Genomic DNA, 14,023 nt, shown 5'->3' on the forward strand with positions numbered 1-14,023 from the left:
GTGCCCAAGGGACGCAACTCTGGACAGCGAATCGCGGCGCCTTAGACGATTGGGCCACCCTTGCCCCCTCCCACTGAAGAGTGCTCGGTCATCGCCACGTGAAGTGTATCGAAATCCTTTCTCGCCGAGAGCAATAATTAATGCTGTCCGGGAAACATTAAGTTTGTCTTTAATTTCCTTCCGAATTTTATTCATAAAGCTTGTACACTGTACGCCTAACCTGCCTGTAGCAAAGCTGTGGGCGCTTGGAATTTACCGAAAAGCATTAACTAACCCAGAAAATTCTGGAAAAAGACATTCTTATTCAGACTGTGGGAAAATACAGAATTTGTCTGCCACAGAAATTACATTGTTGCAAGGTGTTTTTCTCAAAGGATATTCACAGGACTCACAGTTTTAGTATAAACACTATTTGGCTTTGCAGCTGCAGCTGAAACATACCTGATTTCCTGACAAAATCCCACTGAGAATTAACTGAGAAACAAATAATTTATTCGGTTACAGAAATAATCAGGAGCCCTGGTAATACTGGAAACTATCTTTTTAATAATTATATTACAAGAGCGAACAAGCTAAATTCTATACTCAGTGCATGTACGTTGTACCATGAATCATTCAGTGCCTGTTTGCCTAGTCCCGCATTTAAATCCTATTAATTTGGCTTTGGTATCGCATCAATTATATTGATTGGAAAAATTATTACACATTCCATTATTATTTATATCAATGTAAGTATAAATAATTACCGTTTGACTAATGTTGCTCAAGAATATATGTTTTGCACGTGTAAAAGGTGTAGCATGTCACATGTAGCATGTAGACAGTCAAACAGTATATGTATATAGTTACAGGTAGCTTTATTCAGTCAAACAGTATATGTATATAGTTTCAAGTAGCTATATTTAGTCAAACAGTATATGTATATAGTTACTGGTAGCTATATTCAGTCAAACAGTATATGTATAGTTACAGGTAGCTTTATTCAGTCAAACAGTGTATGTATATAGTTACAGGTAGCTATATTCAGTCAAACAGTATATGTATATAGTTACAGTAGCTATATTCAGTCAAACAGTATATGTATATAGTTACAGGTAGCTATATTCAGTCAAACAGTATATGTATATAGTAACAGGTATATTCAGTCAAACAGTATATGTATATAGCTCAGGTAGCTATATTCAGTCAAACAGTATATGTATATAGTAACAGGTATATTCAGTCAAACAGTTTATGTATTTAGTAACAGGTTGCTATATTCAGTCAAACAGTATATGTATATAGTTTCAGGTTGCTATATTCAGTCAAACAGTATATGTATATAGTTTCAGGTAGCTATATTCAGTCAAACAGTATATGTATATAGTTACAGGTAGCTATATTCAGTCAAACAGTATATGTATATAGTAACAGGTATATTCAGTCAAACAGTATATGTATATAGTTACAGGTTGATATATTCAGTCAAACAGTATATGTATATAGTTTCAGGTAGCTATATTCAGTCAAACAGTATATGTATGTAGTTACAGGTAGATATATTCATTTAAACAGTATATGTATATAGTTTCAGGTAGCTATATTCAGTCAAACAGTACATGTATATAGTAACAGGTATATTCAGTCAAACAGTATATGTATATAGTTACAGGTTGATATATTCAGTCAAACAGTATATGTATATAGTTTCAGGTAGCTATATTCAGTCAAACAGTATATGTATATAGCTCAGGTAGCTATATTCAGTCAAACAGTATAAGTATATAGTTACAGGTAGCTATATTCAGTCAAACAGTATATGTATATAGTAACAGGTATATTGAGTCAAACAGTATATATATATAGTAACAGGTAGCTATATTCCGTCAAACAGTATATGTATAGTTTCAGGTAGCTATATTCAGTCAAACAGTATATGTATATAGTTACAGGTAGCTATATTCAGTCAAACAGTATATGTATATAGTTACAGTAGCTATATTCAGTCAAACAGTATATGTATATAGTTACAGGTAGCTATATTCAGTCAAACAGTATATGTATATAGTAACAGGTATATTCAGTCAAACAGTATATGTATATAGCTCAGGTAGCTATATTCAGTCAAACAGTATATGTATATAGTAACAGGTATATTCAGTCAAACAGTTTATGTATTTAGTAACAGGTTGCTATATTCAGTCAAACAGTATATGTATATAGTTTCAGGTTGCTATATTCAGTCAAACAGTATATGTATATAGTTTCAGGTAGCTATATTCAGTCAAACAGTATATGTATATAGTTACAGGTAGCTATATTCAGTCAAACAGTATATGTATATAGTAACAGGTATATTCAGTCAAACAGTATATGTATATAGTTACAGGTTGATATATTCAGTCAAACAGTATATGTATATAGTTTCAGGTAGCTATATTCAGTCAAACAGTATATGTATGTAGTTACAGGTAGATATATTCATTTAAACAGTATATGTATATAGTTTCAGGTAGCTATATTCAGTCAAACAGTACATGTATATAGTAACAGATATATTCAGTCAAAAAGTATATGTATATAGTTACAGGTTGATATATTCAGTCAAACAGTATATGTATATAGTTTCAGGTAGCTATATTCAGTCAAACAGTATAAGTATATAGTTACAGGTAGCTATATTCAGTCAAACAGTATATGTATATAGTAACAGGTATATTCAGTCAAACAGTATATATATATAGTAACAGGTAGCTATATTCAGTCAAACAGTATATGTATAGTTTCAGGTAGCTATATTCAGTCAAACAGTATATGTATATAGTTACAGGTAGCTATATTCAGTCAAACAGTATATGTATATAGTTACAGGTTGATATATTCAGTCAAACAGTATATGTATATAGTTTCAGGTAGCTATATTCAGTCAAACAGTATATGTATATAGCTCAGGTAGCTATATTCAGTCAAACAGTATAAGTATATAGTTACAGGTAGCTATATTCAGTCAAACAGTATATGTATATAGTAACAGGTATATTGAGTCAAACAGTATATTTATATAGTAACAGGTAGCTATATTCAGTGAAACAGTATATGTATATAGTTACAGGTAGCTATATTCAGTCAAACAGTATATGTATAGTTTCAGGTAGCTATATTCAGTCAAACAGTGTTTGTATATAGTTTCAGGTAGCTATATTCAGTCAAACAGTATATGTATATGGTTACAGTAGCTATATTCAGTCAAACAGTATATATATATATATATATAGTTACAGTAGCTATATTCAGTCAAACAGTATATGTATATAGTTACAGGTAGCTTTACACGCCCATTACTCCATATGTATATCGTTACTTGTGGCGTTAAACAGTCATTCAGACATATGCATTTAGTTTTACCTGGCAGCTATATCTGGTTTACCTGCTGTGAATGCGACCATTGTATAATCTACATTAACGACACGTAATGAGATCTAGTTACCTGCTTCTGCAGGCACAGGTAGATCGTCGCTGCGTGGCTGTAGTTATCACCCGACACACCCCGGGTGCTTTAATCCCCGTGACGGTGTGGGAATAAGATGTCATCACGCGACAACACGACGCCCGGAGCCACGCCGCTCTCAGCGGCCAGATAGTGATGTCACACCCCAGATAGCCAGGGTGTTATCACTGTCCAGCGTGGACGTCGCCCTTGGCGGCGCAACTCTCTAGAAATACCCGTGCAGGCGACCGGGTGTCGGACACCAGGACACTGCGGACTCCGGAACGCACGGTTACACTTATAAATAGTCAAAGAGATCTTGGTTTGCCAAAAAAGGTGGGTTATTAATAATCTTTGGTCTGTTGGTACCCGTGCACGTGTTTTTTACCAATAATGATAAACGGCTACTTGTACTACGCCGTGATATAATTACAATATCCATGTCGCGTTATTCTCCCAATTACCACAATGACTGTTTCGTTACTTCGTGTTTTACGCCGCACTCAGCTATATTCCAGCTATATATGGCGGTGGCCGGTAAGTAATCAAGTGATCAATATTATGAGCAACGACCTATGTCGTCACCGAGCCCGTTCTTAAGTTTCGTCTTGCAGCCATCACATATTGATGGGGATCAGTTCTATAGGTCGTGTTTATATTTGTCCAGTGATGACGTCCCTGCTGTCCACGATTGCTATGTTCGCACTTTCCGTCCCTGGGGTCACAGGTCACGGGCGGTTGATGGACCCCCCGCAGCGTTCCAGTATGTGGAGGCTTGGCTACAACACTCCCGCCAACTACAACGACGCCGAACTTAACTGTGGCGGGTTGAATGTAAGTACCGTTATTCCTTCTTGAGTCTCAGACCGCCGGTAGCCAAACAACTCAGGTGATCGCTCGTCACGTCGTAGATCTCAGTTCAAGTTTGGTCATTAGGGGTCGTCCACTCTCACACATACCATTCTGTCCGGAGCACATGCGTTTAGACTGAGATATATTTTAAGTGATACAATATGAATAATTTCTTCAATTAAGTATGTTCAAGCATTAAACCGTCTATTGTTAAAAGTATGTTTGTTTGTTTGTTTTGTTTACGCTGCACTCAACGCTCCTTTCATGGAGCATGTTTCAACAATCGCTCCAGATCCGGGCCATAATTGATCTCCAGCAACCCATGCTTGTCGTAAAAGGCGACTTTGCTTGTCGTGAGAGGCGACTAACGGGATCGGGTGAAGGCCCGCTGATTTGATTGATGCATGTCATCATATCCCAATTGCGTGAATTGATGCTCATGATATTAATCACTGGCTTGTTTGGTTGAGACCCAGTTATTTACAGAACACCTTCATAAAGCAGGACTATTATTGTTTGCGGCGTTAAACTATAAACAACACTTATAAACAACCACTCCCTGTCAACCCCCATAGCAACACCGTCACTTGGACACGCCAGAAACCTGTGATCGACTTCGTTGTTTCAGCACCAGTGGTCAAACACAATTGGTGGCAAGTGCGGCGCCTGTGGGGACCCTTACGACGCACATCAACGCAACAACGAACCTGGCGGCCTGTACTACGCCGACACCATCGGCCGCATCTTCCACTCAGGGGACACCATCACCATGAACGTGCTCATCTTAGCCAATCACAGAGGCTACTTCGAATTCAGGTTATGTGACAATGGCCTGTTGGCCGGGGATGCTCTTCTGGAGTGCTTCAACAAAACATTGTTGACCCTTGACCCGACTGACCACAAGGTACAACCAGCGACCACTGGTGGCCCGCTGGTGAGGTACTATATTGGAAGTCAAACAAGGATGTATTACGTGAAAGCCAGTCTACCGTCGGATATGACATGTGACTTTTGTGTATTACAGTGGACATACGTCACAGGTATGTAAATTAATAATACGTCCCTGGCGGTGTTCCATACTCAATGTTCATTGTGAGGGTCATTGAAGTGCTTCAGAAATATAAGTTTACTTGTGCAATATTTAATGTCGGCTAACACCCGGTTGAGTTATAAACTTAAACAATTGAGAATAAAATTTTATCGATTCAGGGTCAACTGTATGATTGTCATGATACTTGCAATAATGTTTTTTGTGTTGTTGCCAGCCAACGCCTGGGGTACGGACGCTGGCGGCACGGGAGTCAACCACGGTCCCCAGGAGCACTTCATCAACTGCGCCAACATCCAGATCACGGCCACCAACACTCCCTCCACAACATCCACCCCAACATCTACATCTACGACAACAAGAGCAAGTACCTCTACAACAACAACAACAACAACAACAACAACCACAACCACAACAACAACAACAACAACGGTGGTTCCCTCAGTTCCGGTGTCATCATCTGCTATCAAGGCACAAGCTGGGAGTGGCTGTCGAGCTGTCGGTGTCTGGAGGACCGTGAAGGGCATGGACACCTGGTGTTCCCGGCTCTGCCCTAGAGGAATGTGTCCACAGACACTGTGTCGCTGTAGCTGAACCTGAACACCTCTCTCGGTTCAATCTGAACACCTCTCTCGGTTCAATCTGAACACCTCTCTCGGTTCAATCTGAACACCTCTCTCGGTTCAATCTGAACACAGATCTCGGTTGAATCTGAACACACTCGGTCAGCCGAACCTGAAACACTCCCTCCGTCCCACATTGCTGGGTCAATGTCTATACCTGAAACACTCCCTCCGTCCCACATTGCTGGGTCAATGTCTATACCTGAAACACTCCCTCCGTCCCACATTGCTGGGTCAATGTCTATACCTGAAACACTCCCTCCGTCCCACATTGCTGGGTCAATGTCTATACCTGAAACACTCCCTCCGTCCCACATTGCTGGGTCAATGTCTATACCTGAAACACTCCCTCCGTCCCACATTGCTGGGTCAATGTCTATACCTGAATGTGCCTGACCGTAACAAGTTCCTGGTGGTGGGGGTAGTGGTTATAAGGGTTTGCACAAATCACTCGCTCAATTTGTCAGGTTCACTTGATATTTCTTATACCAAGAACTGACAACATATGTAAAACATGTCATGGTGTAAATAAAGTCATTGTTAGTATTTACCTGTCTGTGTTCCATCCTTCACGGACACCGACCTTGTAGGTCGCCATTCTACTGCTTGCTAGACAGGACACCGACCTTGTAGGTCGCCATTCTACTGCTTGCTAGACAGGACACCGACCTTGTAGGTCACCCTTCCACTGCTTGCTAGACAGGACACCGACCTTGTAGGTCACCCTTCCACTGCTTGCTAGACAGGACACCGACCTTGTAGGTCACCCTTCCACTGCTTGCTAGACAGGACACCGACCTTGTAGGTCACCCTTCCACTGCTTGCATGACAGGTCACCGACCTTGTAGGTCGCCATTCCACAGCTTGCAAGACAGGACACCGACCTTGTAGGTCACCCTTCCACTGCTTGCTAGACAGGACACCGACCTTGTAGGTCACCCTTCCACTGCTTGCAAGACAGGTCACCGACCTTGTAGGTCGCCATTCCACTGCTTGCAAGACAGGACACCGACCTTGTAGGTCACCCTTCCACTGCTTGCTAGACAGGTCACCGACCTTGTAGGTCACCCTTCCACTGCTTGCTAGACAGGACACCGACCTTGTAGGTCACCCTTCCACTGCTTGCAAGACAGGACACCGACCTTGTAGGTCGCCATTCCACTGCTTGCTAGACAGGACACCGACTTTGTAGGTCGCCATTCCACTCCTTGCAAGACAGGACACCGACCTTGTAGGTCGCCATTCCACTCCTTGTACGACATCCTGAAGTTACCCCAAGCCAACCCGGGCATCCACAGACTTGAAATCCTGATATTTCCAAGAGATAATCAAGCTCATCTTACCTAATATCTTTTGTCCTCGAGAAATCAAACAGTCGAATAAAGTCTTCTCTCCATCCTGGTTCAGGCTTCGGGCAACATGTTCGTGCTGTACACCATAGAGCCATTAGATTTTATTTGGGACTCGGCAAATACGCCCCTAACGTCGCTATAAATGGGGACATGGGATGGATACCGCCTGTTGTCAGACAGTGGAAAAGTGTAGCAAGACAATGGTGTCGCCCTAAGAATATGTCTAGTAGGTTAAACAAACACGTGTTTAACTGGGCTGATAGATACGCTGTAAATGGTTGTAAAAATTGGAATGGTAGGGTAAGAAAGAAGTTTACTAATATGGATTTAGGACATCTATTTAACGCTACAGGTTTTATTGATAAATTTTCTGTTTGTACACAGGTGGAACAATGGTGTAAAAATAAATATGTTACCCGTTGGAGTGATATGTTAAGAAAGGAAGAGGGGCGAAATGGGCTTAATAAATTGAGAATGTATCGATGTTACAAACACGTATATGGGACAGAATACTATGTTTCAAAGAAGATGCCCAGAAACTATAGATCGGCACTAGCCAAGTTTAGATGTGGAGTGGCTCCTATTCGAGTGGAAACCGGTCGATACGAAGGTGTACCTGTCAATAATAGAAAATGTTTTCACTGTAATGACAGCGTAGAAGACGAGGTCCATGTTTTGTTTCACTGCGCATTATATGATGATATCAGGGCAACTCTTTTTAAAGAATGTATTGCTAAATCTTATAATTTTTTAGATATACCTGATATCGACAAACTTTGTTTTATTTTCAGTGACTCCAGTGTGTGTTTTATACTTGCCAAAGTCTGCTTTTTAATTCTTAATCGTAGAAAACATCTTTTATATGGATAACTTTTTACTATATCATCTTTATATCATTTATGTATAAATTCTGTGATAATTCGTCCCTCATAATTCTATTGAATGGTTCTGTACATTTTATCTATGTCAGGTTGTATGAAGCTGTTTTATGTATGTACAGGAGTGAGACGTTAATAAACTATTGTCTGTCTGTCTGTCTGTCTGTCGTATATGCGACACACGCATTGTCTGATCGGGAGAGTTGGCTGATTTGTCCCAGACTGGGTTAGTGCTCAATGTGACGTTGAACTACAAACACACAAATGACACCTTCAGGAAATTTGAATGAAATCATAGTGTTCATTTACCACCAGGAGTTTAAAACAATTTAAAAAGACCATCAAATCAATGGATTCTTTTAATGAACCGTGAGACATTATGAAGAAGAAGAAGAAGAAGAATTTTGTCACCCGCTGTACATATAAAATGACAAGACAAGAATGTAAAAACTCAGCAGCCGGCCAAACTGGCCTACTCATAAAAACAATATTTTATACATATACACACCACATGTTATGATAATTATGAACATAGATGTCACGTGTGCTATCCTAGCTGACCAATGTGACGTGACACCTGTACAACACCAGAAACAAACCTACCTTATCAGCTGATAGACGAATACGGGATATAACAAACGCTATATATATTTCGACATATTACATTGTTACAAAGACACGTAACATCGAACAAATTTTTCTGTACAGCTTCAGATGTGTGGGATGTTGGTCCTTTGTGTGGATATTAAAGGAAACATTCCCAAAACAATATAACAGCCTGATGTTATACATATATATATAACTTTTGTCGGTTGTAATTACGATATAACTATTCTTAGAGGTTATATTACTGGGTACTTTTTAACTGATTGGTAGAAAACGTATAGCTGACTGACATATCCGGCTTAGTTTACGATAAAAAAAATACACTCGGTAATCTTTATTTCTGCACATAATAAATTGCCGAGCAGAACAGAAAATACAATTTGAATTGGTTAATCATAATATCTAGTGATAATTTATCTTAAAGTTTACACTTTTATTGAATAAGTGTGTTATCGCCAGTTCGTTTACCCGAATTCTCTTTTGTTTATTGTACATTATATGACGTTGACTGATAGCTTCACCTTTCAAGTCCTGTATGTATTAATCAACAACAAAACATGTCACTTTGGCAGCAGCTCTTTATTGCATATCCTTTGTAATGATATACGGTTTCTCATTCTTCGACCCTCGATAGGTGTCGCTTTGCGCAGCGCGGCGAGAATAGCGCCGAACACAGGTCAAACCAGTCCGGATACCTCCTGGAAACCTTCCAAAAATTGTCAACATTTGGGGAGTGCATATTGTTCAATTAAGTGGGAAACACATACAAAATATTTGAAACTTACCAAGAAAAATTGAAGATTTTCTGAAGGTTTCCGGAACATATCCGGATGCAAATTTTCTTCATGTTTTGTTTTTAGTAGAAATGTCGGTCTGGGCATATCAGATATGTTGTAATATTCTGTGTCATTTTAGTTCTAAATGGCCTCTGCAAGCTGAGATCTCTGAGGAAGTCCTTTTGGAGAAGACATTTTTACAGCGATATTTTTTTAAAGATGTTGACAGCATTTAATAAACAAATATCACTTCTAGTATGATGCTAACCTTAAATTTCACGTTTTTACTCCAGTTTGTTCTGAGAAAAAGGGGCGGTGGAGAAGCCTAGTGGTTGAAACATTCACTCGTCAAGCCAAAGATCCGGGTTTGATTCCCCACATGGGTACAATGTTTAAAGCCCATTGCTGGTCACCTAGCGTGATAGTGTTGGAATATTGCTAAAGGCGGCGTAAAACCATACTCACTCTAAGAAACAAATAAAAGTCATCAGCGGTTACATCCCATTAGTGAGACACCCATTGTAAGACAGTGGAGTAGGTGGGATTAATTAAACAAACACAGACACTTAACAATGGTCACAGCCCATGATTAGCGGACTAATTAATAAGAGTAGGCCATTAATTCTGTTTGAATATTCTCAGGAAATAAATGAGTTAGGAGCTTGTAGGAGCTTACTCAAAAAGTTGAGATGCAAGTTTTGTTAAAACTTACTTATTACACATATAAATTCCCCCTAGTCTGTGAACAATTCATGCACAATCATGGCAGGTTTGCCGCAGGTTGAGTTCATGACCAGTCAAAGAGGTACTCTCCAGGTCCTCTTTCAGGGATATCTCCACTACAAGAACAAAGTAAGACAAACTGGTACTTATTGGCGATGTACCGTTAAGACCTGCATTGGCAAATGTACAACAGTTGGAAATTTTGTTAGAAATTTCACTGTAAACAACCACCCACCAAAAGACACCAGCAGAATCCAGTTCCTTGGCAGCTTAAGGAAGAGAGCAAGAGAAGAACCAACCACTCCTATGCCAGCCCTCTACAACGACGAGGTCTTGAGACATGATCCGGAGGCTGCAGCTATATTTCCCTCCTTCAGCTCAGTCGGCGTGTTTCGGGGTGTTTCTTCCAGTGGACCCGACGAGCTGCTGCCTTGCCTCTGCTGCCTCTTCAACAGGTTCAGGATGCATGGATTGACTCCATGAACCAGTCTCCCGATGTACCGAATGCTGACGAATTCAACGACTACATAGTCACAACCTGGGTGGATTATGAAGCCAGATTCCCTCGATGTGAACTGTGATGTGAACTGTGATATTAACTTTAACTGAAGTGGCGAATATGTTAAAACAATGGATTTAAGGGATGGATGAATTAAAATGTTGAATGAAATAATGTAAAAGAGGGTATCAAGTATCTTAATAAAAACGGAACTAATAAAACGCATCTAAAAACACTATAATCTACCAAATCAAAATCACATAAACAAACAAACATCCACCATACCCAGCTCCCTTAGTTGTACTCCCCAACCCCATCGGCATCTATTCCGAATCTCAAAATTCTCAAACTCTATATGAGCAACCCCTAAAGCCCCCTCTTGGGTTGCACACACCACTTTCGCCCCTTTCACATTAAATGGCCTGGCCGGGCCCGTGTGCGAAATACGCATCAGTCGGAAAAGTTGTTAGGTTTTGGATGTGAGAATCCCAGGTGAGATGTTCATCGAAAATAAGTCCTAAGAATTTGGTTTGTTTTTGAAATTTGATTGTTTGATTGTTTAGCTGGAGGATTGGGGAGGCGGGTTTCATGTTTTTATGTTTATAGGCCCTCGAATAGATCGTTTCCTCCTGCGGATCTTCTTGTTTTCGGTTTAGCTCTGTCAGTTCTAACTGAGTTGTAGTTAGGTAGTGTGAATTTGGATTTTTTTGAGAATTTGGTTTCCTGTATACAAGCAAATACATGTGAGTGCCTTTATTTAGTTTAAATTTAGTTTTTAGTTCATGGCCGTGGGAGGTGAGTCCGTTGGCGTTCCACTGAAAAATATTTAGTCCTTCCATTATTGGGTTCGGGTGATTGGTGATTTAGTTTTTATTTTTTATTTTATTCGGTGAGTTCTTTTTGATGGAGGTTAAAGAGGAAGAAGGGAAGAGCGACTTTAATATTAAAGTGTCTATTTAAAGCTGCTTTGCTTTGTTTGTCAGATCTTATCTGGACTATTCCATTTTAAAGTCTGAGGTAACAAGCATAAGGATTAGTGTGCACCCAACCGTTTAAAGTGTTGTTATAAGCTGTCTAACTAATGGGAGGACACCATGGGAGGAGACCAGTTAAATAATAATTATACAGACAGTTGCAAGTGCTGGTACTCATCCGGCACTAATTGCCCTGCTAATCCCTAATCCACAACGAGATGAGATTGCGTTCATCTTGCTAATGATCTGCTGTGAGCGTAGAGAGATAATAAACATTACAGGTGGGGCAGGCTTTGATCATGCGCTCTGTAGGAGCGATCATGTGACTTATCTAACGTTTATTTAGGATTAGCTGTATCCCTTGATGCTACCAAGGCCGCCATTGAGATTACCCAACAGTTTATCTTGACACAATCTGATGTCTCAACTGTACTTATTAGATTCTCCCTTGTAGCAAACTACGTGTGAGACTAGCACTTTGACCACTTTGGGCTGGGGAGGGTCCCCCCAAAATATGACATGCATTGAGGGAGGGTCATTATTTTCATTACCTAAGTGTATCAAAAACCTATGCAAACCCTGTAACACCTGACCAGTCCCTTCTATGTAATATACATAGTGTTTTGTTGTTCTATGTAACATACATAGTGTTTTGTTGTTCTATGTAATATACATAGTGTTTTGTTGTTCTATGTAACATACATAGTGTTTTGTTGTTCTATGTAATATACATAGTGTTTTGTTGTTCTATGTAACATACATAGTGTTTTGTTGTTCTATGTAATATACATAGTGTTTTGTTGTTCTATGTAATATACATAGTGTTTTGTTGTTCTATGTAACATACATAGTGTTTTGTTGTTCTATGTAATATACATAGTGTTTTGTTGTTCTATGTAACATACATAGTGTTTTGTTGTTCTATGTAACATACATAGTGTTTTGCTGCTCTATGTAATATACATAGTGTTTTGTTGTTCTATGTAACATACATAGTGTTTTGTTGTTCTATGTAACATACATAGTGTTTTGTTGTTCTATGTAACATACATAGTGTTTTGTTGTTCTATGTAATATACATAGTGTTTTGTTGTTCTATGTAACATACATAGTGTTTTGTTGTTCTATGTAATATACATAGTGTTTTGCTGTTCTATGTAACATACATAGTGTTTTGTTGTTCTATGTAACATACATAGTGTTTTGTTGTTCTATGTAATATACATAGTGTTTTGTTGTTCTATGTAACAAACATAGTGTTTTGTTGTTCTATGTAATATACATAGTGTTTTGCTGTTCTATGTAACATACATAGTGTTTTGTTGTTCTATGTAACATACATAGTGTTTTGTTGTTCTATGTAATATACATAGTGTTTTGTTGTTCTATGTAACATACATAGTGTTTTGTTGTTCTATGTAATATACATAGTGTTTTGTTGTTCTATGTAATATACATAGTGTTTTGCTGTTCTATGTAACATACATAGTGTTTTGTTGTTCTATGTAACATACATAGTGTTTTGTTGTTCTATGTAACATACATAGTGTTTTGTTGTTCTATGTAATATACATAGTGTTTTGTTGTTCTATGTAATATACATAGTGTTTTGTTGTTCTATGTAATATACATAGTGTTTTGTTGTTCTATGTAATATACATAGTGTTTTGTTGTTCTATGTAATATACATAGTGTTTTGTTGTTCTATGTAATATACATAGTGTTTTGTTGTTCTATGTAATATACATAGTGTTTTGTTGTTCTATGTAATATACATAGTGTTTTGTTGTTCTATGTAATATACATAGTGTTTTGCTGTTCTATGTAACATACATAGTGTTTTGTTGTTCTATGTAATATACATAGTGTTTTGTTGTTCTATGTAACATACATAGTGTTTTGTTGGTGTTCCCGGGTTCCATTCTGAACACGGGTACAATGTGTGAAGCCCAGATCTGGTGTCCCCTGCCTTGATATTGCTGGAATATTGCTGAAAGCGGCGTGACACTCTACTCATTATAATGAAGAGTAATAAATGACAGATTTTGAATCACAGCTAATTTATACATAAATAGCATTTTGGGAGACTTGTTGATAAGAACAAAGGGTTCCAGAATATTTTGTGATAAACTCCTAGCTGCAACTTACTTTCCACTGCTGTGTGATAAATGGGAAATGAACTTAATAAAAGCATATTATGGAATAATGTTTTTACATTCAGTGCTT

At 38.7% G+C, this 14,023-nt stretch overlaps 1 protein-coding gene across 1 annotated transcript; it reads left to right on the top strand.

Moving 5' to 3' along the window:
- Window positions 1-3,565: 3,565 nt before the first annotated feature.
- Window positions 3,566-6,535, top strand: LOC124126765 (cell wall integrity and stress response component 2-like). The gene is made up of 4 exons (XM_046490280.2): window positions 3,566-3,802; window positions 4,134-4,300; window positions 4,947-5,358; window positions 5,584-6,535. The coding sequence occupies exons 2-4, from the start codon at window positions 4,136-4,138 to the stop codon at window positions 5,958-5,960; spliced, it is 954 nt and encodes a 317-aa protein (XP_046346236.2). The 5' UTR covers window positions 3,566-3,802; window positions 4,134-4,135; the 3' UTR covers window positions 5,961-6,535.
- The last annotated feature ends 7,488 nt before the right edge of the window (window positions 6,536-14,023 follow it).

The sequence above is a fragment of the Haliotis rufescens genome, unplaced genomic scaffold (assembly GCF_023055435.1).
Source record: "Haliotis rufescens isolate VD_foot unplaced genomic scaffold, xgHalRufe1.0.p SCAF_72, whole genome shotgun sequence".
NCBI classification, from domain to species: domain Eukaryota; kingdom Metazoa; phylum Mollusca; class Gastropoda; order Lepetellida; family Haliotidae; genus Haliotis; species Haliotis rufescens.

Excerpts from the sequence above, each read along its gene's own strand:
- LOC124126765 (XM_046490280.2), top strand. The coding sequence starts at position 4,136 with ATGACGTCCCTGCTGTCCACGATTGCTATGTTCGCACTTTCCGTCCCT. Across the intron at positions 4,301-4,946 it reads TTAACTGTGGCGGGTTGAAT|CACCAGTGGTCAAACACAAT; the intron begins GTAAGTACCGTT and ends TCGTTGTTTCAG. Across the intron at positions 5,359-5,583 it reads ACAGTGGACATACGTCACAG|CCAACGCCTGGGGTACGGAC; the intron begins GTATGTAAATTA and ends TGTTGTTGCCAG.